Raw genomic sequence first — 26,991 nt, forward strand, 5'->3', positions numbered from 1 at the left:
GAATTTTCGTTTTTTTCTGAGTTTAACATCAGAAAATTGCAGCTCATCCAGGATTTTATGTCCTTAAGACATGTTTGTAATTTAGATAATTGATTAATTTCATCGGGCTTGATTGATAGCTATAACTGCGTATCATCTGCATAACAGTGAAAGTTAATGGAGTGATTCCTAATAATGTTGCCTAAAGGGAGCATATATAAAGTAAATAGTATTGGTCCAAGTACAGAACCTTGTGGAACTCCATGACTAACTGTAGTATTTATTGAAGATTCATCGTTAACATGTACAAACTGCGAGCGATCTGATAAATATGACTTAAACCAGCTTAGTGCGGTTCCTTTAATGCCAATTTGATGCTCAAGTCTCTGTAAAAGAATATTATGGTCAATGGTGTCAAATGCAGCACTAAGATCTAATAATACAAGTACAGAGACAAGTCCATTGTCAGAAGCAATCAGAAGGTCATTATTAACTTTAACCAGAGCTGTCTCTGTGCTATGATGAACTCTAAATCCTGACTGAAAATCCTCAAATAAACTATTGTTATGTAGAAAGTCACACAACTCTTTGGCGACTACTTTCTCCAGAATCTTAGAGAGGAAGGGGAGGTTAGAAATCGGTCTATAGTTGGCTAAAACCCCTGGGTCAAGAGTGGACTTTTTAAGAAGGGGTTTAATTACAGCTACTTTAAAGGACTGTGGTACATATCCTGATAATAAAGAAAGATTAATCATATCCAGTAAAGAAGTGCCAATTAAGGGAACAACTTCTTTAAGCAGCCTAGTTGGGATCGGGTCTAATAGACAGGTTGATGGCTTCGATGAAGAAATGATTGAAGTTAACTGATGAATGTTCCCTGAACTTGGAGAGCCACTGATAACTGTTGATGGCAGTTGGTAATTAATTTTCTCTCTAATAGTAATAATTTTATTGTGGAAGAAGCTCATAAAGTCGATTTTAGATTTTAAAGTTTATTACAGTATATATTATATAACAGTATAAGTATATACAGTAATATATTACAGTAACATAATAATATACTGTTATATATACAGTAATATATTAGAGTAATATAATAATATACAGTAATATATTACATTAATATAATAATATACAGTAATATATTACAGTAATATATTACAGTAATATAATATATACAGTAATATATTACAGTAATATAATAATATACAGTAATATATTACAGCAATATAATATATACAGTAATATATTACAGTAATATATTACAGTAATATAATAATATACAGTAATATATTACAGCAATATAATACAGTAATATAATAATATACAGTAATATATTACAGTAATATATTACAATAATATAATAATATACAGTAATATAATAATATACAGTAATATATTACAGTAATATATTACAGTAATATATTACAGTAATATAATAATATACAGTAATATATTACAGTAATATAATAATATACAGTAATATAATAATATATACAGTAATATATATACAGTAATATAATAATATACAGTAATATAATAATATACAGTAATATATTACAGTAATATAATAATATAATAATATACAGTAATATAATAATATATTACAGTAATATAATATATTACAGTAATATATTACAGTAATATATTACAGTAATATAATAATATACAGTAATATATTACAGCAATATAATACAGTAATATAATAATATACAGTAATATATTACAGTAATATAATAATATACAGTAATATAATAATATACAGTAATAATAAGTAATATAATAATATACAGTATTAATATATTACAGTAATATATTACTGTAATATATTACTGTATATTATTATATTACTGTAATATATTACTTTAATATATTACAGTAATATAATGGACACTATGTATTACAGTGTAATGAGGAACAGAGAGGGGTCGGATCCCTGCTGGGACTCTAGAACAAATGATTGATATTATTGACCATTAATTAAAGTATTGATTATCTATAATATCTGTTTAATTATATCCCGAGTGATGTTCAGGTCCATCCGGTAGGGGGCGGTAATGAAGCGGAAGGTTGTCACTGAGCGTCCGGCTCTAAAGCAACAGAAGAAGAAGAACCGGAAGCTGTATGTGTTTCTGTCGGTAACCGGATGTGTGTGACGTTATGTGACGGTGGAGTTACCGGAGAGTTTCACCGTTAACGACTTTTATTGATCTCCTATAGACATTAGCATTAGCATTAGCAGTGTGAGGGGCCGATGCGGAACCGACCGCCGGCGGAAGACGGGCCACCGTTCGACATGGGTCCACCGGGCTGGGGCCCTCACCCGCCGGGAGGTTGGGGCCCTCCGCCCCCGGGAGGCTGGGGGCCTCTGCCGCCCGATGAATGGGGGCCACCGCCGCCCGGAGGATGGGGGCCCCCGCCGCCCGGAGGATGGGGGCCACCACCCCCTGAAGGATGGGGCCCGAGGCGCCCTCCGACGCCTGATGGATGGGGCCCGAGGAGGCCTTCACCACCTGACTGGGATCCCAGGGGGCCCCCACCACTGGACTGGGACTTGAGGGGGCCACCACCACCCGACTGGGACCCGAGAGGGCCCCCCCCACCAGGCTGGGGGCCTCATCCTGACGACTGGCTGCCTCCTCCAGAGGACTGGAGACCTCCTCACCCCGACGACTGGAGACTGCACCCTGAAGACTGGAGAGCCCCCCCAATAAGAGCTCCTCCAGAGGACTGGGGGCCTCCTGGTTGGGGTCTGAGGGGTCCACAAGGCCCCCCTGAGCCGTGGGGTCCCGAGCCCGTCCCCCCCTCCTCCGGTCGGGATCCCTCCTCCTCCTCCCGACCCGGCAGCCTTCGGCCCCGTGCCCATCCCTCCTCCTCCCATCCCCCCCCCACCCTGCGTCCCCCCGATGGGGTTCCCGCCGGGCTTCCCCCCCCCCCCTCTGACCTGGACCACAGAGGTGATGGTCTTTACTCTCATTGATCTCTGTGATTGATTGAATATCCATCTCTGTGATTGAATATCGATCGCTGTGATTGAATATCGATCTCTGTGATTGAATATCGATCTCTGTGATTGAATATCGATCTCTGTGATTGAATATCGATCTCTGTGATTGTGATTGAATATCGATCTCTGTGATTGTGATTGAATATCGAACTCTGTGATTGTGATTGAATATCGAACTCTGTGATTGTGATTGAATATCGAACTCTGTGATTGTGATTGAATATCGAACTCTGTGATGGTGATTGAATATCGAACTCTGTGATGGTGATTGAATATCGAGCGCTGTGATTGAATATCGATCGCTGTGATTGAATATCGATCTCTGTGATTGAATATCGATCGCTGTGATTGAATATCGATCTCTGTGATTGTGATTGAATATCGAACTCTGTGATGGTGATTGAATATCGAGCGCTGTGATTGAATATCGATCGCTGTGATTGAATATCAATCGCTGTGTTGATCAGATAACTGTTTCTGTCTGTGTTTAGCCGGTTGTAGAGGAGCCGATGCCGAACCCGCCTCCAGACCAGCCTGAGTGGGTGAGTCCAGTGTACGCTGTATCTTTATTGATTATTGATCAGTGTACGCTGTATCTTTATTGATTATTGATCAGTATACACTGTATCTTTATTGATTATTGATCAGAATACACTGTGTCTTTATGGATGATATTGATCAGAATACACTGTATCTTTATTGATTATTGAGCCGAATACACTGTATCTTTATTGATTATTGATCAGAATACGCTGTATCTTTATGGATGATATTGATCCTGTATTGACAGTCAGAACCGTTAATATTGCAGCAGACTAAGAGAACTAGGAAAGTCGAAACTGAAACCAGTAAAGCTTTGATTTGATTTGGATAATTGTATTATCCAAATTGTGGTTGATCAGTAATCAATTCATAATTTGAGCTCAACAGTTTGTTTTGTATTTCAGATTAAAGCGTTGATTTCAGCTCCGACCACTGAATCGACTCCAGACGAAACAAAAAAACCTAGCGAGGAGCCCGCCGTCACTACAGCACCTGTGGCGAACTCCGCCCCGAAACTTAAACCTAAAGTGGACCTCCTCAAAACTGCCAGAGCTCTCGGCCTGCTGGGAAAACGCACATTTGATAAGTAAGTCCTTCCTGATTGATTGTTAATATCTAATCATTGATGATGATTATTGTGGCTGTGTGACTCCGACAATGTCTTCTTCTGTGGTTTTGGGAGTGTGACCTGCTGTCTGTCTGTCCTCAGGCCTCCACCAGGCAGGTCGACAGGAATCATCTCATTCATCGGGGTAAGAACGCCAACAGACGCTGTCATGTGACTGATGTTGTCATCATCTTACAAAATATAAAAACTAATAAATCACTGTCAGCTTTTCAGGGCTTTAAGTACCTTGAATCAATATAAATATATTTTTGCCCATTACCTGGCGGGTACCCGACCCCCCAGGTGGACTGGACTCCAGAGCCAAACCGCTGTGTGAATAATCCAGATTTAATAATCCGACGTGTCTCTGATCCTCAGCCGTCCTTCGGATACATCGAGAGAGAAGATCTGGAGAAGTTCACCTTCAGCTTTGACGCCTACTTTGGAAACCCCAAATCCATGACGCCCGGGGTCAGAGTTCACTTTACTGCCTGCAAGGAGAAGGTGAGCGCGAGAGCGAGATCTTCACCGTTTGTTACCCTAAAAGACACAAATGCAAACAATGTAATAATCTTAAACAGACAACTTCCTGCAGATATATGTGATAAAGTTAGAAGTTCCTCTGGAAACATAATTTTGTTTGCTTTTAAAAGTTTTAGTAAATATTAGAATCTGTAAATAAGATGATACACACACGCACACACACACACACACACACACACACACACACACACACACACACTGGCTCACACACACTGGCTCACACACACTGACACACTCACACACAAACACACTGACTCACTCACACACAGACTCACACACACACAAACACACTGACTCACTCACACACAGACTCACTCACACACTGACTCACACACACACACACACACACACAAACACACTGACTCACTCACACACAGACTCACACACACACACACACAAACACACTGACACACACACTGACTCAAACACACTGACTCTTTAAGCTTTAATGTTCTTCATGAACTCAGGTTCACTAACTGGTTCTTTTTTAAACTATTTTTAACGTATTTGTTGTTTTTGTGTTTGAAGAAAAATAGTCTGATCGCGGCCGATGTGAAAGTGGCTCCAGGTGGAACCGAGAACGTGGACACAGAGATCTACGAGGCGGTGGTCAGTCAGCCCATCACGGAGCCTCAGGTCAGTTTATTCTTTTTAACCCATCGACGCCTCGTCCTGTTTCCTACTTCCAATTTCCTGTCATTGACCACAGCGGTTGTGTTGCTCCGCAGCCCGGCGAGCGCCAATACCCTGGTCAGGTTCACGTGAACATTGGGCAGCTGAGGACCAACCTGACGTTCGACAGGAAGGACAGCACGGTGACGCTGCTGAAGAACGACCAGGTGCTCATCAACCTGCTGACCGACATCGTCAGCGAGAAGAGGAGGGCCACCAACATCAAACCCAAGATCCCCTCCACCTTCAGCCACACCAAGGAGTGCCGGGAGAAGGTGAGTGGGTGCGCACACACCGACGCATACAATTCAGTCTATCAGAAACAGGCAATTCAGTCTATCAGAAACAGGCTCTGTCGCCATGGCAACGATGATGATCAGCGCTGTGTTTGATTGGCCGCAGGGCGTCATCATCAGCCTGACAGACAACGAAGGAGTCATCCGGTCGGACCAACGCGGTGAGCTTCCCTTCGACATTAAAGAGAACTTCAGCGACGTTGAGTTCACCGCCGAGGACATCAACGAGGAGGTCGAGTTCACCGTCCTCGAGGTGAGGACTCTGCCCGCTGCCACTCAGGGGCGGGGCTTATTTTCCCCTTTCTAGTCTTGTGCTGACTGGAGCAGTTTATCTCAAACATAAACCTCTTCTGTCCGTCCTCAGCTGAGATTGGAGAAGCGAGCGATCAGGATCCAGCGGGTAAAGGAACCCCTCCTCCTGACGCTCTGCTCCGCCACCGCCGCCGCCGCCGCCATCGAGGAAGAGGCCGAGAACCAAAGCGCTTACTTGGACAGTGACGAAGACTGTTCCAAGCTACTCAGAGGGAAGACCAACGTGGAGGCGGCAGCCAACATGGAGCTGGACAGCGAGCTGTACGAGGGCATCGTCAGTCAGCCAATCATCGAGCCCACAGTGAGCGCGAGTCGACATCAATCTCTGATCAATCTGTCTCTAATCAGTCTCTGTCCCTGATCAATCTGGCTCTGATCAATCTCTGTCCCTGATCAATCTCTGTCCCTGATCAATCTGTCCCTGATCAATCTGTCCCTGATCAATCTCTGTCCCTGATCAATCTATCCCTGACTGTGGCCCCTTTGTAGCCCATCATGCAGGGTTACCCGGGTCAGATCCACGCCAACATCGGCCCCGTCAGAACCAACGTGACCTTCGACCATCGGGACTGCGGCGTCACGCTGCTGAAGAACGACCACGTATTGATCAACCTGCTGGTGGACACGCAGAGCAAGAAGAGGAGAGCGGCCAATATCAAACCTAAAATCCCCTTCACCTTCAGCTACACCAAAGAGAAGAGAGAGCTGGTAACACACTCATCATCCTCCACCTTCATCTCCTGCTGCAGTCAGAGTTACGAAGAAGAGCTGTAGAATTTAACTTTATTATCCAGTCCACAGTCACACACAGTGCCAGCAGCCACAGAACAACATTACTACTGTAGTAATGTAATTCTGTAGTAATGTAATTCTGTAGTAATGTAGTACTGTAGTAATAATGTAGTGATGTAGTAATGTAGTGCTGTAGTACTGTAGTGATGTAGTAATGTAGTAATGTAGTGCTGTAGTACTGTAATGATGTAGTAATGTAGTACAGTAGTACTGTAGTGATGTAGTGATGTAGTAATGTAGTACAGTAGTACTGTAGTGATGTAGTAATGTAGGACTAGATTAGATAACGAGGTTCTGTCTCTCAGGCCATCATCACCTGTCTGGGAGCTGAAGAAGGCATCGTTAACTCTGACGAGCACGGCGAGCTTCCTTTCGACATCTGTGAGAACTTCAGCGACACCGAGTTCAACACCACCGACATCCACCAGGAGGTGGAGTTCACGGTGGCCATGGTGAGTCTGACGGAGGACAGACGGCAGGAAGTGGAGTTTTATCTTATTTATTAGTTATCGTTAATCTCATTAGTGGACAGCAGAAACACTAATGATCATATGTTATTAAGGACACTAATGCCTCTGTCCCTGTACTAATGCCCCCGTCCCCGTACTAATGCCCACACACACAGTGCCGGCAGCCACAAAACTACATTACTACAGAATTACATTACTACAGTAGTATTGTAGTTCTGTAGTAATGCAGTACTGTAGTACTGTAGTGATGTAGTAATGTAGTACTGTGGTTCTGTAGTACTGTAGTGATGTAATACTGTAGTTCTGTAGTACTGTAGTAATGTAGTTCTGTAGTACTGTAGTAATGTAGTGATGTAGTGATGTAGTAATGTAGTACTGTAGTAATGTAGTTCTGTAGTACTGTAGTACTGTAGTTATGTAGTACTGTAGTGATGTAATACTGTAGTTCTGTAGTACTGTAGTAATGTAGTTCTGTAGTACTGTAGTAATGTAGTGATGTAGTACTGTAGTAATGTAGTACTGTAGTACTGTAGTGATGTAGTGATGTAGTACAGTAGTACAGTAGTACTGTAGTAATGTAATAAAGCAGTACTGTAGTAATGTAGTCCCCGTACTAATGCCCCCGTCCCCGTACTAATGCCCTCGTCCCCGTACTAATGCCCCCCGTCCCCGTACTAATGCCCCCGTCCCCGTACTAATGCCCTCGTCCCCGTACTAATGCCCCCCGTCCCCGTACTAATGCCCTCGTCCCCGTACTAATGCCCCCGTCCCCGTACTAATGCCCCCTGTCCCGGTATTACTGCCCCTGTCCCTGTACTAATGCCCCTACTGAGTCCTCTTTGCCCCCCTTTAGAAGTTCTATTCCAACATTTGGTTCCTGCTCTGGGACTCCCGCTGTTCCTCACACGAATGTGTGTGTGTGTGTGTGTGTGTGTGTGTGTGCGCTCCACAGGTGAAATCTAAAAAGAGAGCCATCAGGCTACTGAGGACGAAGAGGGTCGAAGACAAAATCCTGAAGGAGCAGAAAAAACGAGAGGAGGAGGACAAGAGGAGGAAACAGGAGGAGGAGAGGAAGAAGAGGCAGGAGGAGGAGGAGGAGGAGGAGGAGCGAAGGAGAGAGGTGGAGAGGAGGAAGAAGGATGAAGTGGCAGCAGCGCTGTCAGCGGCCAAATGCAAGGTGATGACAACTAATGAGACTTCATATGTTGGATCACAACCTTTCTCTGTAATACAGCAGCAGTTTAATGTTGTTCTACTGACTGAAGGTTTCATACAGAGCACCCCCTGTGGACAGGAGCCGCAGTGTTTCTACCGCCTCGTTTCATTGATTTCAAGGGGAATCTGACCCGGTGGCAGACATTAACAATAACTATATAGAAATATCCAATATCGTTGTCTCTGCAGCTCACATAGTGCAGTGGTTCTCAACCTGGGGGTCGGCAACCCCACTAGGGGCCACCATAGCTTCACAGGGCATCACAAGGCTGATGTTTACAGGAAATAATCACAATTCATCCAAACTGCTACACAAATTTCCTGCAGTTCTTGTGTTCAATATTTGGGTTTATTGTACAGTTTTCTCAGTGGTCCCCACTGAAAGAGTTGAACAGAGTTATGAGCTAAAGTTTGATTCAACTGAATGTTTGTGACAAACATCTGGACACACGACCGTTAGGGGTCAAATATAAATGTAACATTGATATTGATAGTGTGATATTCTCAAAGACACTATATTGATTTATGTGACTGCCCCCCCCCAACTGCTCCACAGCAGTGAAAGTACACTGAGGGCTATTGATTGGAAGCTACAGGGACGTTTAGCTCAGATTGTATGCAGTTTGTGGACAGTTTGATCTCCTAAATGTCCTCCAGTAGTTTCCATTAACTCCTCATTAACTATAGAGAACATCATGAACCACATTAAACAGTTTCTGACCGCTCGCTGTCGCTGCAGTGGACGCCGCTCGGCTTCAAGATGAGAGACCCCGACACGTTGGACGACATCAGCAAGGAGCGATTCGAAGGCACCGTCCTCAAAGCCATTTCCAAAAACATAAAGAAGATCAAGAAGGAGCTGAAGGAGGAGCAACGAGGAGGAGGTGCTGAGGGAGGACAAACACTCCTCAGACTGGTACAAAAATATTACTACAAAAGTCTTTAAAGTTCTGGAGTGTGGAAAGAAAGAAGATTATCCATAAATTAAATGTTTTTCTTGCAGGTGAAAATTAAAGTGGAGAAAATGGACGAGGAGGAGGAGGAAGGCAAACCTGAAGGAGCAGGAGAAGAGGAGGGTAAGAGATTAGAGATTAAAAAGGAGGATGAGGAGGAGGTGAAGAAGAAGAAGAATGAGTCTGGGGGCAGAGCCGCAGCAGGAGGCGGAGCCAAACAGGACCCAGAGATGGGTCGACTAGTGATGACCATCGACGGTCAACAGAAGCAGCTTCCCTTCGGCCCCAACGACCTGCTGACCACGGCCACCATGTTGGATGGAGACAAGGTGAGAGAATGCTGGAGGCCTTACAGACAGGGTTTAAAGCAACCAGCTGGGATTAACTGTGTATATTATTACTGTTAAATATATATGACACTCATCGTTTGACATTTATTTTATGTCGTCAGACCTTCCACAGACATCTGTCAGCTCTCGCTAACAGCTAACACAGGCTACACAACGTGAGCTCCACAGAGAGCGAGTCCAACAGCATAAAGTAATTTTTAGGGCGAAGTCACTTTGATAAATACAGATTTATTGGACATAGCCAAAAGTCCCCAACAGTATTTATAGTATATTAAAAATGAGCTCAACCTGAATACAGCATCAATAATAATCTAAAAGCATCAGATATAACACTGACAGGAACATTTTACTGCACTGTACTGATTATATTTATATAGGAGGAATCTTCATAAGCCATTTTTGGCTTCAAACCTCTCCTGCACATTTCTTTTAAATACTGTTATTGTTATATATATTCATAGTGCATGTGCAAAGAACGAGTCATAAAATAATAAAGTATATTTTGCTGTAAGACCTTTAGGTATGGCTGTCGCAGTAACCACAGTAATGAAATACTGTACATCTACACGTCAGAGTGGCGAAGCTAAAGAGACTCACAGGAGATGCACTGTCACACTCAGTATCCCACAATTCATAGCTAGGAATACAGTACTATTCAGGAGAAATGGGGCTGATATTAGTACTTTTACTTGATGGACCTGAATACTTCCTCTCCCTGTGGTTAACTCACCAAGAGCCACTTACTGTGGGTAACCTGAGTATGTGCTGTTAGATTGATTGTGTTTGACCTGCGGCTTTCAGCTCCGTAACTGTGCTGAAACAACCAGTTTCTTTATTCTGGATGTTGGATTTCTCATCCTGAACTGTATCTGATCTGTGAAGGTACGTTTCAACATCGCCACCCATCAGGAGACCAAAGAGGAGCGAGCGACCTACGTGGAAATTCTCCCCGACTCCTTTGAAGAGTCCACCGAACAACGTCGACACGTAAGACTTTAGAACGCTTTCATCTCCTCGTGCTGTTAGTTTGAGTCAGAGCAGCTGCAGAGACTGAATCTGAATCTATTCAATTCAATTTTATTTGTATAGCACCAATTCATAACAGAAGTTATCTCAGGACACTTTTCAAATAGAGCAGGTGTAGACCGAACTCCTTTTAACATTTACAGAGACCCAACAGTACCACCATGAGCAAGACCTTGGCGACGGGGGCAAGGAAACACTGCCTGTTAAAAGGCAGAAACCTAGGACAGATCCTTCTGCTCTAGGTGGGTGGTCGTCTGTCTCGACCAGTTGGGGTGAAAGAGAGAGAGACAGACAGACAAACAGACAGACAGGTGCACAGCAACAACAGTAGCAACAACTACACTAATAGTAGTGACTGATGATGATGAACATGACAACAACAATGATGGGGGACAATGAGCAGTGACAATAATAATAATAGTAACTTTAGTAATAATAATATTAATAATAATAACAGTAACATCAGTGATATTAGCAATGGCAGTCAAGCAGGACCATGGCAGGAGGCTCCACCATGATCCATGAGAACCTGCGAGACGAGAAAGCACAAGAGAGGAGCTCAGTGCACCATGGGAAATCCCCCGATAGTCTAGGCCTACAGCAGCATAACTAAGGGATGGTTCAGGACTCACCTGATCCAGCCCTAACTATAAGCTTTATCAAAGAGGAATGTCTTAAGCCTACTCTTGAATGTGGTGAGGGTGTCTGCCTCCTGAACCACAACTGGAAGCTGGTTCCACAGGATCTGTGAAACCAACCAAACCGGTCTAACTGTTTGTGTGACTGATTTTCTAACCAGGGAATCGTGATCGAGTTCTTGGACGACTCGGGGCTCATCAAGTGCTCTCAGAACCCTCAACTCTACTTCCACATGTCCGAGGTGATAGAGAAGAAGAAACTGGAGCTGAACGAGAAGGTGGAGTTTAGCGTCGTCCCGGTGAGTCCCCCTTTTAATCCTTTTTATCCTCTTCGGCTTTCAGTCAAAGTTCTGATGGCTGAGGGGCTTTTACAGGAGCTTTAGGATTAAAAAGAGAGTCCGATTATGTCAGGACAAGAAGCTGGACTGTTCAGATATTCATAACCAGAACTACCCGGGACCAGTCAGTCAGATCCACATCAACCACTAATCTCGGGACTTTAATTTTCATCACAGCATTTACAGTTTTGCATAAAATCTGCTGTATTTTACCAGCTGGAATTTTAATGTCTGGTAAGAAGTGTCTTGTAACTTGAAAGTAGTAAGGAAGCAAGTTAAGTGATTGTATCCAGGTTTCAGGCTTTTGGGAAAATATAATGTTTAACTCCCTGACATTAGTTTTTGAAGTCTTAATAATGTGGTATGAATATTTCCTTTTTGACTGTCTGGTAGTTCAACAACTACGTATGTTCACTTTGTAACTGTTCTTATTGTCCTTTAACAGGCCTGAAACTGTTGTAGACAGCAGAAGTAGTTGTGCCTTCAGGCAGTCAGTAGAGTTTGTGTCTGTTTAGGTGTTTGTATTTATGTATTTTATCTCAAATAAAAACACGTTTATTGTTTTTTCTCCAAGCATGAAACGGCGGAGGGGGGACATCAGGCCATCAGGATAAAACGTCACACCGAGAGCGTTTTCCTCCCTGCTCGGAAACTGGGCGGAGTCGGTGCAAACAAAGGAAAGGTAAAGACTTATATATTATATTTATACAGTTATGTTAGGAATGTAAGCCCGAGTTGGTTAAATCAAGGTACAAATATGTGAAGATTCATGTTGGTAAAATGAGAAATGAATCGTGATATCAAGGCACAAAGAAAGGAAAGGAAATCTGCAATGTTTTGCACAGTTTATACCGAAACTTAGAAATAACAGGATTCTATAAAAGACAATATTATACATATTTTAGAGAAGTAAAGGAATCTTTTTCAGTCATAACCAGTCAAACTGTGAGTTGACTCGTTAAATCCGTAGGTACGTTGTGGGAAGAATTAAGAGTTTGCTGCTTTTGTTAATTTTTCAAATCCATCTGGATCCAACAAACATTTTTGTATTAAATATTTGTACTACATTAACACAACTTCCATCTCATTTCAGTAAAGGATAATATATATTACAGGATGATTTGTGGGTTCAATGCAAAGCTGTACATTGCTTCTATAGTGTTACCATAACCTACATTTATTTACCAGTTACAGTTGTTTCAAGATGTTTGCAGAGATCATTATTTTTATATATATATAAATATATATATAGTCTATTGGTGGAGCTGGACTGGGACAGCAGTCTGCCACTGCACACACTCCTCTGCCTTGTGAAGGTGTTGTGCAGTGGGTGGTGAGTCAGTTTGTCCAGGGTCCTTCTCTCTGCCACTGTCACCAGAGAGTGCAGCTCTGTGCCCACCACTGAGCCACGGATGGAGCTACTGGATAAGCGTCCTGCTCACGCCAGCACCAGAAGTTCAGTACATATATCTAATATCTAATGTATTAATCTCTTTGGTAGATGACCATCAAGCTGACAAAAGCTTCAGAAGACACAGAGTGAGTTATAAATTTTAGTATCTATGTAATGTTGGAACAAACAAATGTTTACCTATTTCTACATATAAACCACTAGGTCATATGTCACCTTTTGGCTTTGAGTAAATGACCTATTTCACGTTGGCATCTATACAGAATGTATGGGAATACACATTTTGTGAAATTATTTTAAGAAGAAAAACCTCTCTGACTTGTTTTACTTACTTCTGACATTTCAGGAAAGCAAAACCAGAGACAGAAAAGCTGAAAGCGGTGGTGAAAAACCTTAGATCGCAGGACAACAAGACCAGTATCGGCAGAAGGGACTACAATACCAGTCGGAGTAGATATGGACGTAGCAGGAGCAGAAGTCGGAGCAGGAGTCGGAGCAGGAGTCAAAGTAGGAGTCATAGTAGGGTTAGGGCCAAGAGTAGGAGTAAAAGTAGGAGTCCACCCAGAGACCAGTTTGGACGTATCATTAAAAGCAGATGCAGCACCAGTGTTGACTGCGATCGTAAAAGCAGCAGGAACAGGCGAAGCCGAAGCCGAGAGAGGTCAAAGAGGTGCACCGGTAGCCCCGCTAAGAGCCGCAGCAGGAGTCACAGCCGAAGCAGGAGCTCCAGCAGGAGCCACAGCAGGAGCAGAGAAAGAAGCAAGGACAGGGCCATCAAGAAGAGGAGCAAAATTAGCAGAGAGCGTGAAGAAAGTCACAAGAAGAGGAGGGAGTTGAGCCCTCCTCCCAGACGTGTCGGAGTTATGGATGATGAGCTGGCGAGAAAGAAGCGGGAACTGGAGGAGCTCAATGAGATGATTGCCTACAAAAAGTCGCTGGTGGACATAGAGCCTGGACAGAGGACCTGTATAGACTACGACCATGGCAGGATCGCTGTTCCACTGACTGAGTACAAACCAGTTCGATCTATCTTAAAGAAACGACCAGAGGGTCATCCCCCATATGATGATCCTTATTATGACCGGCCATACAGTCCTTACCAAGAACGGCGGTACAGTGACCACTACGGTGATCCATACCCCAGCAGGCGTCCTTACAGCGATCGGCCTTATGGAGACCGCCCCTACGGTGACCGCCCTTATGAAAATCGTCTCTATGGTGACGTTACCTATAGTGGCCCTACGTCTGCCAGCCAACGTTATACTGATCGCTACGATGTTTATGATGAACCCTATGACGACCGCTACTATGACCCGGCATATGCAGACCGACCATACGATGATCCGTATCGGCCTGTCAAACGGAGCCAGTCTCCAGAACCCCATGGTTCCTCACCACCTTCTCAGTCCAGCCAAGTTCCTTCTGCCTCCACCCAACCTCCCTTAACACATACTGTTGCCACTTCATCTTCCCAACCCCCTTTCCGACCTCCTTCTCCCACAGAACCGCCTCCTAGAAGTCCCTCTCCCAAACAGAAGAACACAACACCGTGCCAATCACCTCCAGCTGAGAAACCACCCCTTGATCGCTTCCTTGACATGCTTAACAAAAAGGTGGATGCTGAAAAAAAATCAGAACAGGTTTACGTGAATGATGACCTTCTGCCTCATGAGCGGGCACTTCAGGATGGCAGAGGTTTCTCTAGGATTGTGGGATTGGCTCAAGAGCAGCCAAGCACTAGTCTAGCACTAGAAGGGGGAAAAAACCAACTAAGCCCTAAACGGCCCTCGGTAGAGAGAACAAGTGAGGAACTAAAGATTAAGACAGAACCCTATGACAAGATCCAGAGTCTACTCCGTACGATTGGCCTGAAACTGAGTACAGGAGATGTGTCCAAACTGGCAAGCAGAGCCCAAGAGAAAATCTATAGCCCAAAGTCCTCATCCACAGAAAGAGAGACTTTGTCATCCCCAAGGGAAGAACGGCAAACAAGTAGAACTAGTTCAATTGAATCAGATCACATCCATTCCTCCTCCCCTGTCAGGTCCTCCAGTTTGGAGCCACTTAGCAGACATAAAGCTGTCTCTGAGTATGACGGATTCCTGGACCAGCAAGAGTTGGAGGCATTGAAGAAGGCACAACAGCTGCAAAGTCTTACCAAGACAATGGGGAGCATACCCTCCACCACTCCTCCTGCACAACCTCCTCCTGGGCCTCCACCTGCTCACCACCAACAGCCAAGCCCACCAATCAGTTGGCCTGTTGGAATGACTACTCAGATTCCCCAAGCCCAGAGCTCCACAACCCTCAGCATGGCCACCCCAGCTCCTCCTGCAGCTGGTCTACCACCCCAGAAAATTGGACCTACTGCAGGAACTCCCCCTGGTCCTCCCCCTGGACCTCCTCCACGGCGTCATGGACTGCCTCCTCCAGGGCCTCCTCCTGGTCCTCCACCTCGGCGCCCATCCGGACAACATCCTCCAGGGCCTCTACCTGGACCTCCATCCCATCACCCTCTTGGACAGCCTCTTTTCTCTCCACCCTCCAGTCATGCAGGCCTTCCTTTTATTGGCCAGCTTCCTGCAGCTCCACCCCTTAACTCATTCAATCCTTTGACCACTGCTGAAGTGACACCACCATCATCAACACCAGCAACATCGAGTCCTACAAATGATGACCAGACAACCATCTCTACGACAGTGGCCAGATGCCTGAAGGTCATTGAGACCGTGAAATCTCTAGCTGTACAGCCACAAGCCAAACTGGTCAAAACAGTCCAGTTTAGTTTACCTACAGAGTCTCCATCAGCCTCAAGTCCTCAGACCTCTGCAGAGACAGATGATGACATAAAGAGCAAGCAGAAAGAGAAGGTATGATCAGCAGTGGTACTACTATTCTTACTGAAGTACAGTTCCTATGAGTTGAGGATTTGTATCTGCTGTCAGTAATCTAAATAGTCATGCATGTATGCCCAGGTAATCTAGACAGACACTAAAGAATTTAATAAAGTAGAAACCTTAGAAATGATGAAAGGCTACCACATTGCAGCTGCATAGGATAAAGCTTTAATGGTGTTTTGTATTCTTTATGTTGCAGCTGGATTTGTATAACCAGAGGGTTTTGGAAAAGAGGGAGCAGCAGTACAAGGAGATGCTAGCCCGCAAGAAAGCAGAGAAGAACAGGGATGGCACACTGATCCCCCCAGGTATCAGATCGTGTTAAATTACATTAAACCTAACTAGTAACCATTGAATTAGTGGCATTTGTGAGTTAAGCATTCATTAAGGTTGTTCTCTGCATGCTAGGTCTTCAAACACATAAATACATTTTCAAGTTAACATTTTAGAGATGCATGCCATATTACTTTAAGGATAAAAAAGATTTAACACCCTGTTTTCTTTTTTTTTTTTGACTAGATGGGTTCTTTAAGCAGGTTAAAATTATTTCTCCCAGAAAGTTAGCTAGGCTTTGGTGAGAAACGCAAGGAAACATTATTATCCACATCTCTGAAAATGTGGTAGAACCGTTACTATGATAAAAGTATTGTTAAGTTTTGTGGGTCTAGCTGAAGTATGATTATTAAGGCTTAAATAGCGCCGTTAGGCCCTGACGTAAAGACAAATGCTACGCTAGATGTATGCTTCTCCGTCGAGATGGTCTGACTGTAGATTCCCATAAGGTAGGAAGTGATTTAGGATTTCACTCCGTTGTTATAGCTCAACCTCAATGCTACTCCGATATATCTTTTTCACTTTGTAATAGAGAACAGATATCACAGCAAGGTTTGCCCAGAAAATGGCTTTGCTAGAATACATTTTGTCTAGCAGCTCTTGTGCTCTCCCAGTAGCACCAACATGCGGTTGCATTATGAAGGAGTTGCAGTCAGCTACAGTGGAGCTTCTGACGTACTAGCTGAGCACATAGAAACCGCTACGCCTTGAAACGGAGCCATAAGGTTACCAAGACATCTTAAGTGCATTGCGGCCCTACAAAGATCAATCGCTCCTCTGCCACACGTTAGCCGAGCCAAGCGGTTCGTCCCAGCGATCAAGACAAGGAGCCAACTGCAATCTCAACTTCTCAAAGTAACATCTTTTTCCTCTTCATATGGTGACTCTATTGGTATCTAGTTTAAAGGAACCCATTTGTAAGATGAGATTATTTAGTGTAGGTATTGTTTGAAATTTAAACATTCCAATGCTGATACAATAATACAGTTTAAGCACTGATACCAACAATATATTTTTTATATTACACTGAATATACTTCAATACTACTTAATTAAAGTATAAGTAGAGAAAATGAAATTGACCAACCATTTGATACCAACTTGGATACTTGACCGTTTTTCAGTAGTTGATACTACAGATACATTTTGGTCAGTACCCAATGATGATTTAGGTATGATACACTGCCCTAGCAGTTAGCTACACATTTATCTCCAGTGATGCTTTTCAAGCAAGGTAGTTTTGCTAGGTTTGGGTATACTGCTTCCAGCTTAGATACTGTTACACTCAGTGGTCACTCAGCAGATACACCTTCCCACTTCTTCTCCAAACTGAGTCTCATACTTGTGCTCTAATGGAATCTGCAGTGGAGTAGCTGGTACCACATCAGGACTGTTCTAACAACACAGTCAAGACTATTTTTGGATGCAAGAACCTCTCATTCTGCTTCATGAGAAGGGCTATAGATGAATGATAAGACATACTCAGTCTCAGAACATCAGCAGTATAAAGAAGGCAATCTCAGAGCTATACTCACTGAACCTTGAAGACCACTGCCTTTAGCAGCTGAAGACAACAAAAATAGGAAGCCAGAGTGGTGTGTCATAACTGACTAAAAAGTTGGAAAATATCTCTGTATCCAGTAGTTTTAATTTCATCTAGTCTACCAGAACATTTCTTATACATGAATCTCAGTGGACACTCTCAAACATTACGTCCTGCCAAAAGAAATCTCAGCACAGCACATGACAATACGAAGTTGTAACAGTGACCACTGAGTGTAAACACAGTACAGCTAGCTTAAACTACCATTGCTAAGGATGTGATCTGGTGTTTGTTGACAGCAAGTCTGTAAAGACAGAGGAATCGAAACCAGCTACACAATGCTCTTTAGATAAATTGAGAACTCAGCTTCAGGACAAAGATAATGGACAAACCCCACCAACGACGCAGTGCTACCGTTTAGTACTACAGACAGTAGTACAGACTAAGTATGTAGCACTAAGAGGTAGCACTAAGTTTGTAGTGCTTTTGGTAGTACTACTCATTCCTACTTTGGTTGGTTAGTGGCTCCTCATGTCTGTGTGACTGTATATGAGGAGCACGTGTAGTACAGGACACGGTAGGCCTTTTAGGTTAAGGTGGCTTTTACAGACATGGCTTGAATAGTCTAGGACAGTCTAGTAGGAATTGCCTAGATGTAAACTTCTAGGGTTGTCTCAGAGGGAATGTAAGGGCAAGACTAATGTAATGTAAAGAAAATTCAGAGGGTACATTTGGTTTTATCTTACATCATTTCAGCTTTCTTCTTAAGCTTTTTTAAAGATGTTATTTGTGATCCATTTACTAAACAGAATTACAAGCCATGTTCATGAAAGCCTTTTGAGTGTTTTACTGAGCGTTTCTATTATAGTATTAAGGCCTTACTTGTCCTCGCATCAAAGAAGCTGTTATAACAGAGTGGCTTCTGATTTTATTACAAGTTAATGTGTGTTGTTTATTGCTTCAAATTCTCCAGATGTCTAATTTGTTTTACTATGTACAGGATTATGTGTTACACACCTGATATATAAGTAATGCATTTTTTACCCTTGGTAAGTCCTTGAGCCAGGTCCTGTTCAGGGTAAGTCAAGTTTGCTAAGTTCTGTTTGCATTAAACTGTAGTATAGCCGCATTTCCTGATATCCAGAGAAGTGATGTTTTAACAGAAGATCCAAAAGACTACTTGTAATTGTGACCATGCAAAGAAAAGTCTTCCTAATTCATTTACATTGAAAGAAGTTAGTATTTTTACACAGTGAAATGTATTAAGTTAAGTTTAAGTTTATTTAGATGAGTTTGTCAGACAGGTAATACAGTTTGAATAATAGTGCTAATACTGCTAAGACACCCATTTCATGTTGGGTCTGCCACCAATGGTCAGAAATTAGTTTTTGAAAATGTGCTAATATAAGAGAAACTAAATGTCATATTTCTTATGCAGAGCCTCGTATGTGAGCTGTACGGGTGTAAAGCTACTACACACTATCTTTTGTATCTTAAATTGGTAGCTCATTTACTTCCCTACATTTATTCATTTTATAGGTAAGAATATACGTTTACTTCATTGTATATGACATTTGTAAGCAGCGTTGTAGTCCAGTAACCAAACCTCGGGTCCAGATTGAGCCTCATCCCTTTATTGTTTGAAGTCCATCACCGAATTGATTCATGCATGTCCAGGTTAGAGTCATCAGATTAATGTTGAGTGACCAAGGTCATGACTGAGTCACGGAGGTAAGGATGGCATGACTGAAGACATTTGCACATCACTGAGGTCATTTCCAAACACCTGGCAGATTTTTATCAGCTCTAGCTGGTGAAGTAGCTTTTCCTTCCAATCTGTGAAACTGTTAGCTTAAAAAGCTAACAGCAAGAGTTTTCACCATCATATCGGGGTCGTCAGTCAGATGTCATTAACTTTAACAGTGTCAGACGTGACTGTCATTAACACAGTAAGTGCAATCAGTATAATGCTTATTCTGAATGTCTTGGTCATTTTTTAGAATATGTTGAGTAATGCTAAGTATCATTCTGTCAAAGCTAAATTTATGCCCAAGTATATCATTTACATATGAACCTAAATTACCTAAACATAGTAACTCTTAATTGGGACCTTTTTGTTTTCTGTGCCGCAAACTAGCCCATCCTTTCAGTTTGAAGCTAACGTTAGCTCAGGAAGCTAACATAGAGAGCTTTTACTATAGGGGCCATGTATATAATGTCATGGTGATTACTCCATGACATTATAGTCCATGATTATTCTTAAGAATATGGTTTCAGTAATGTTACATAGCATCTTGTCTGAGCTAAATTTGTGTACTTTTTAACCAGCTTAGCCTACTAAGAAAGACTATCACATCAGTATCTTAAACTCATTAACTTAATAAATAATTATTTTTATTGTTAAAATTGAATAATCAAAAGTTTATGTGCTATATACCTTTCCTTTCAGTCTGTGAAACTATCTATGTTAGCTCAAGAGGGTAATGTAGAGCGCTATTAGCATCCTTAAGAACTCAATGATATTGTTAGCTTTAGCTGACACAACTTACGAGTAGTCCGTCATCAGTTTGGTTCTTAAACTCGAGTCACTTATATTGAGATGAGTTTGTCGAGGATTAAGACACGAAAACACTGCTGGTAGATGTGAGGACCTTTGCTAGCTCATTGCTAACATCCATAAAATGTTGAGATGTAACAGAATACAGCACATGATGCTAACAGGTTTTGAAGGTTTTGCCATTTGTTTTGTGCTTTTGTTCAGTCTTTGAATCAGCACACTGGTTACAGCACTGACCGTCACGTCTCAAATGATGTTTGAATGCGTAACTTTTGCGGATCCATCACGCAAACGACAGTATCACTTACGCGCATTTAAACCCACTGTGATCACACAGCCAGTCTCATCTTTGCCTTTAAACATGCTGCTCAGGTAACTTCTGTTCACATGCTGCGGCCCTGTGACCATCACAGGACGGACAACCAGACTAGACTACCAGTAGAGATGATGAGGTCCAGTATGGAGTCAGAGATCAGAAATGGAAAACATTAATAATGTCCCAAATGATCAACCTTTCAAACATCCATCAGTCCACCCACCAGCCTCCTCAAATCAGTGGTTGGATACAAAGTGAAAGTTCATACCCACATTATTGTTTCTAAACCAGCTGAACCAGTCAAAGTGTTGGTTTACAGTAATGTCCTTGTAACCTACTTCCAATTTAATGGCAGCAACATATTGAATGTTTTCATCTTATTTCAAAGTGTATAAATGTAATCTAACAGGCAGTAGGGAGGGACTTGTAGTGGATATTGATACAGCAGCCAATAGCAAGTAGGCCTTTGTACAGTACTCAGTGAGGCCATAGATATCTGTAACGGCCCTCAGAAACACTCGGCTTAAGAAGAGAGAAAGCGTTTGATTGGACGCAACATTAGTATGCACCCCCAAGTGCAGGATGAGTCATCAAATGAATTCCATTTCCTTTCTCTAAATGAAATACTGGACTGAAATCAGACCGTTAGAAATGAAGAGTAGAGGAAAAGTTGTGGAAATAATTGATTTATTGATTATAATTTCATTAAATCAATCAAGTGTAAGTTAGAAGTGAAATTTTAATTTCAAGATTCAAACGTTTTTTAGTGCTTTGTTGCATGTTATGTTTCCATACACAGCCAGCATTGACTAACTGGGTATATAGAGTCAGCAGTTAGCTAGGGAGACAATATAAATACACAGCTAAAGGTAATCCATAGCTTTACCATTACGTTTTTTATCATTAAAGCAGTTTAGTTTTAAAGTTCTACGTTGTAGAAGGCCAATATTTGTTGTCTTGACGTGTAAAAAAGTTGTCGTGAAGGTAGGTGACCATTTTGATCTCTTAATTGATTGATTGAAATTTTACATCCAACACTAAAATTCTTAGAAACTCCCAAAGGTACAGTTCACAAACATGTTTCTGTGATCAGGAGGTTTTATATTAGCACGTTTTTGTGTTTTCACTAAAACCAAAACTGTGAATGAACTTTCCTGATGCAGTAATTATAACTTATCAATCAAATGATTTATATAATGAGATAGAACCGTTAATACAGGACAGAACTCAGCAAAATGGGAGCAAGAAGTAATATGATAGAAACAGGTTGAAGGGGTGAGTTTGCACAGAATTCTGGGTAAATGTTGGTGCTTGTAGCCTGTAAAAACCTGTGGGCAGTTTCACAAAGATCAAAAGGCTTTAGTCCAACAGTCTGATTGTACCCACAGATGTGCTCGTAGTTAACATTGATATTGGCATTTGACTGGTCTTAATCAATACTGTCTGAGGACCACAGACCAGTCCGATAGATGTTTGTGAAACCAGCCTGAGGACTCGTGTACAGTCCGAGCTTTAGTCCAATGCTAACGGTAGTTTAGGAAGTGAAAAAGATTCTCCAGGCTCTGCGACTTAAAAATGTATTCTGTTACAATCTGTAGGCAAGCCGACAAGCAGCGAGCCCAAGAACGTTTGGATTTGTGGTCATTCACTGGTGTACTGGGCGGAGTCACGGGCCAAGTCTCCAGAGGTAGGTATGCAGCTGGGCATGGACCCCAGCAAGGTGGCCATCTGGTGGAAAGGCACCCAAGGCATGACCTGGTCACAGCTCCTGCCCCAGCTCCACCAGCTGAAGGTCACCTGGCCCAACCCGGACGTCCTCATCATGCACCTGGGTGGCAACGACCTGAGCACCGACAGCCCCACTGACCTGCTGGCCTCCGTCAAAAAGGACCTGACCTCCATGAGGAGCATCTTTCCGCAGTGTGTCCTTGTGTGGTCCAACATCCTCCCGCGGAGGGCGTGGCGCCACTCGGCTGACAGCCACGAAGTCGATCTGGTCCGAACCACGGTGAATCGCAGGATCCAGAACATCATCTCAGAGCTGGGCGGCACCTCGCTGACCCACGACAACATCAGGTGTGGCACAAACACGGGTCTGTATCGGGCCGACGGCGTCCATCTGTCCCCCAAAGGCATCGACGTTTTCAATCTGAACCTGCAGGACTTTCTGGAGAAGTGGGAGATGGCCTCAGAGAAAAGCTAAGAGCTAAATCACTTCTTCTGTTTTTATGTTCTCTTTTATTTCTGATGATAGCTAGACAGTGCAATGTACAAGTCCATTGATAAAGTATTCAGTTTGTAGTTTCAGCTTATCGTGTAGGAGCAGCAAATATTGTCTGTCCTGAAACAATTCAATATAAACTGATCTGTTGTTTCTGTCTTTTCCTCTTCATGAACACAACCTGCAGTTTTGGATGTTACTTAAGAGTAGATATATTAAAAGACATTCTGTTCTTCCGCATGTAAATGTGATTTAAATAAAGAAATGATAATAATTTGATCTTTTGTATTTCTTTCTAGTTTTTGGGGTTTTTTGTTTAGTGCTGAGCGATATGACTGAAAGTGGAGAAATAATTAAATTTTGTTCAAATTTCTGTGAAATTCAAATGTTTCTAAAAAAAAACGGCCAGCCGTATACTGTTTTATAAATCATATATATTGTCAGAATATATTTTTATTGTGAGAAGTAAAAAACAAAACAGGACTAGTTGTTAAACATGTTTGCCTTTTTAATCTAAAATTATTGTTTTTCCAGCTTCTTTATATGATATAAAAGGAAATATGTTATTGTAGTTCCACCATATTGTCATTTTAAAAGCTTCAAAAATCCTGTGCTGACAGCAAAGGTAAGGTTTACACTACCAGTTACTACAGAAAGTAATGATGATGATGATGATGATGATGATGACGACGCAACAGCTTCCTGGAGGGACTGGATGACATGGTTTTTCATTGGTGGGTGAAACAATAAAATATGATCCACGAGGAACAGATTCATCGTGTCTGGGTTCGATATAATGCGTTACCACATGAAGTACGTCATGAGCCATAAAAACATCTGAAGTGATGAATGATCGCGTGTTCATTGGTTATTAAGGATCTCCGTTAAAAATACTTGAATGTGCCTCTAGTCTTCAACAATACAGTACAAACATAAACCTAAAATGTAATAGTGCTGGAAGACAAGAATAAAGTGATAACAGGTAACAATGCAGAACCTTAACCTTAACAATCAGTATAACGTTTGTTCTTATGTGGTTATATTAATTTGTCTGCTTTCTGAAAAGTGTTTCATTGTTAACAGTAGATGTGATGTCTTTGGGCTTTCAGAGTGCTATTGACTGTATGTGACAGTAATTTTACCTACATTAATTGTTGGAGAATGATGTGACCACCTCTTGTGCTATAACCACAGGGACCATATGAATCCGATGAGCCACACTGGACGGTAGTGCTGCCTCCTGATAGTCGACTGAACCGTCTGTTCAGAGTCTCAGTGACACTTTCCATCAGTCTGACAGTCTCAGAGAAAACCAAACCAACTTTAAACTGCGTTCAGGAGCTGCTCCTCGTCCCCGGGACCAAAGTATCAGAGGATTGTTGCAACACAGACCTTTTCTCTTGTAACACAGGAAGTCTCCTACCGCTATTAGCTAGTTAGCGGTGCTATTGGCTGTCTGTACCCGGACTGGGAGCTGGAAGGACAGGGGGAGTTTAAACACTGCTAGTGTAGCAGCAGAGGGACCCAGTGGAGAATACTGACGGGGAGCAGGTCCCGAATGAGCCACAGAACCGGAGTGAAACAGAGGAAGAGGAGCCAGTTTGTAGGCAGTTAATTAGTCAGTAACTGTTAACGTTATCCATCATCCATCGTATCGATCCGCCAGGATTAGTTTCAGTGAAGTTGGAAGTTATTGAACAACCAGACTCTGTGATGTTACACTGTGTTGGAATAAATCAACTAAAGGTTCAGTCTGACACATTCAGACTCATTACTGCTGTTTCTGTTAGTGTTTCAATACAGTGATATCAGAAACAGATTATAATCAATATAGTGATCTTCAGCTGGGGGCAGCTCTACTGGACGGGTTGTTGGCATTAATGATACTCTGAAGTCACATTAAGACAGAACCAGAACCAGAACCAGATCTTATTCTGAGCAACCTACAACTTCTCCAGATCAGATTACTGATTAACTAAAGTTCAGAGCAAATAAACAACCAAAGAACTGTCTTGTCTGTCTCTCTCTCTGCCTGTCTGTCTGAATACGGTGAGACACAGACAGTCTGTGGTTGAACCAGCATTATGTCTCACTCTCTGCCTGTCTCTGAATGAAGCAGCATTATGTCTCACTGTCTGTCTGTCTGTGATTGAAGCAGCATGATGTCTGTACTGAGTGTCTGTACCTTTTGGAGCCGACCAGGTGAGTCTTTGTTTCCTCTGCAGGTTCCAGTGAAGATGGAGGAAGAGTGGAGGCCTCTGATGACTCAGCTCAATAATGGAGACAAATATGAACCACAGAGAACGTTCTGCTAACAGCGGATTGACTCATCCTGTTTTAATGTCTGTGATTGAACAATGTCTGTCTGTATACACTGACACACAGACAGTCTGTGGTTGAACCAGCATTATGTCTCACTGTCTGTCTGTATACACTGACACACAGACAGTCTGTGGTTGAACCAGTGTTATGTCTCACTCTCTGATATATATATGATATATATAATATTTCTCAGGACTGTGTTCAGACCCATCTGAGTCCTGTACTGTTAACACAAACCTGAACTTACTGTACAACAGATTTTATATCTATATCAGCTATCAGCCACTGATCCCGGCTCCAGTCCCGGCTCCAGTCCCCGCTCGAGTCCCGGCTCAGGATCCAGGCTGAGAACTGTTGGTGCTGAACTGTATTTTAACAGTAAGATATATTCAAATGTTGTATTTTAATATATTTTCTGTATTTGAACGTTGAGACGTTGATGTTTTGTCTTTAGAGGATCTGCAGCCGACACAACTTCGACACTGTTGGAGCGTTCAGGAGTCAGAACTTTGTTTGGATTTTAATACTTTCTGCTGGTTTTATTCAATAAACATTATTCCTTTCAATCTGACTCTCAACTCTTTTAAACAAATGTGTCATTTAAAAGGTTCAAACTGTCTCAAATTCTGAATCTGCAGCCATCTTTAAAATGAATCCAGATATTTGGAACAAACGACTGAAAACAGTAAAGTTTGAGAGGACATACAGAAGGAAATGTGTTAGTTATGTCTTGTTATTTCTGTTTGTGAAGTAGAACATTAAAGATTAATCGTTCAGTGTTCACTGTTTACACTCAGTCACTACTTCAGCTGCTAATTGTTTCTGACGTGAACTCGGACAAACGGTGCTCAGCCAAAAGTCTTCCAGAGTCTGCTGATCAATAATGAACACAGCCACATAATCCGAATACCTGGCTGTAAAGTACCTGAATGCAGCCACAGTCTCACAGACGGTCCCTCTAAAGTGGATTCAGGTCTCTGAACTTGTGTGCAGATTTTTATAAATATCAGAGAATTGTGGGAAATGTACTTAAAAGTTCTGTTGGTTGTGTCGTTTGTATCAGGGTCTTACCTTTGGAGTGACGAGGATGTAAAGAATAGGACACAGTGACCTGGTCCTGGTCCTGGTCCCTCTGTCCACTGTGAGGTGTAAACAGGCTCAGGTAGCAGGGACAGAAGGACAGGAGATACAGGTAAATAACAACAGGTGTCGTCAGTGGATGTTAAACAAACCAACAATGAATCCAAACTAACAGGTTAAATTAGATAAACTTAAAGGGTTAATATTTATTATATATAGATGGAGATAGATAGATAGATAGATAGATAGATAGATAGACTTTATTAATCCCAAGAGGGAAATCAGGTAGTCATAGCAGCCAGGTACATTAAAATACAATAAAATACAGCAATAGAATAAAATACTTAGAAAATATAAAAAAAAGATAAATAGGTAGGTAAGGTGCAAAGAGTTGTAGTTGCAAGATGGTTGTAATAGTACTGATGACATGATGGTAGTGATATTGTTAATAAGAGTATATAATGATAACAGTATATAATGATAATGTTAATAATATTTATAATAATATAATATGTATATATAATATGATAACTGAACAGATATACATGTATGCACATAGATTACATTAATA

At 42.1% G+C, this 26,991-nt stretch overlaps 1 protein-coding gene across 4 annotated transcripts; it reads left to right on the forward strand.

The window, feature by feature from the left end:
- Positions 1-2,866: 2,866 nt before the first annotated feature.
- Positions 2,867-26,523, forward strand: si:dkeyp-121d4.3 (uncharacterized). 4 transcript variants are annotated; one of them, XR_007884029.1, is made up of 22 exons: positions 2,867-2,936; positions 3,478-3,528; positions 3,934-4,115; positions 4,239-4,281; positions 4,515-4,640; positions 5,208-5,315; positions 5,408-5,626; positions 5,754-5,900; positions 6,012-6,260; positions 6,449-6,667; positions 7,057-7,203; positions 8,174-8,398; positions 9,176-9,352; positions 9,440-9,718; positions 10,622-10,726; positions 11,565-11,702; positions 12,316-12,423; positions 13,243-13,280; positions 13,499-16,022; positions 16,249-16,357; positions 25,244-25,718; positions 26,404-26,523. XR_007884029.1 is itself a non-coding variant. In XM_051395632.1 (21 exons), exons 1-21 carry the CDS (start codon positions 2,886-2,888, stop codon positions 25,294-25,296), a joined length of 5,298 nt encoding a protein of 1,765 aa, XP_051251592.1. In that variant the 5' UTR covers positions 2,867-2,885; the 3' UTR covers positions 25,297-25,906. The 4 variants fall into 4 exon arrangements, 2 of the variants coding, with proteins under 2 accessions (XP_051251592.1, XP_051251591.1); XR_007884030.1 differs by lacking the exon at positions 26,404-26,523 and adding an exon at positions 25,795-25,906; XM_051395632.1 differs by lacking the exon at positions 26,404-26,523 and having other exon boundaries at positions 25,244-25,906.
- The last annotated feature ends 468 nt before the right edge of the window (positions 26,524-26,991 follow it).

Source organism: Dicentrarchus labrax, unplaced genomic scaffold (assembly GCF_905237075.1).
Source record: "Dicentrarchus labrax unplaced genomic scaffold, dlabrax2021, whole genome shotgun sequence".
NCBI lineage: Eukaryota > Metazoa > Chordata > Actinopteri > Moronidae > Dicentrarchus > Dicentrarchus labrax.

Bases quoted from the DNA above. Each gene is read 5' to 3' on its own strand.
- si:dkeyp-121d4.3 (XM_051395631.1), top strand. From the start codon at position 2,886: ATGGGGTTCCCGCCGGGCTTCCCCCCCCCCCCTCTGACCTGGACCACA. The intron at 16,023-16,248 runs GTATGATCAGCA...TTTATGTTGCAG, and splicing joins AGAGCAAGCAGAAAGAGAAG to CTGGATTTGTATAACCAGAG. The intron at 16,358-22,395 runs GTATCAGATCGT...TACAATCTGTAG, and splicing joins TGGCACACTGATCCCCCCAG to GCAAGCCGACAAGCAGCGAG.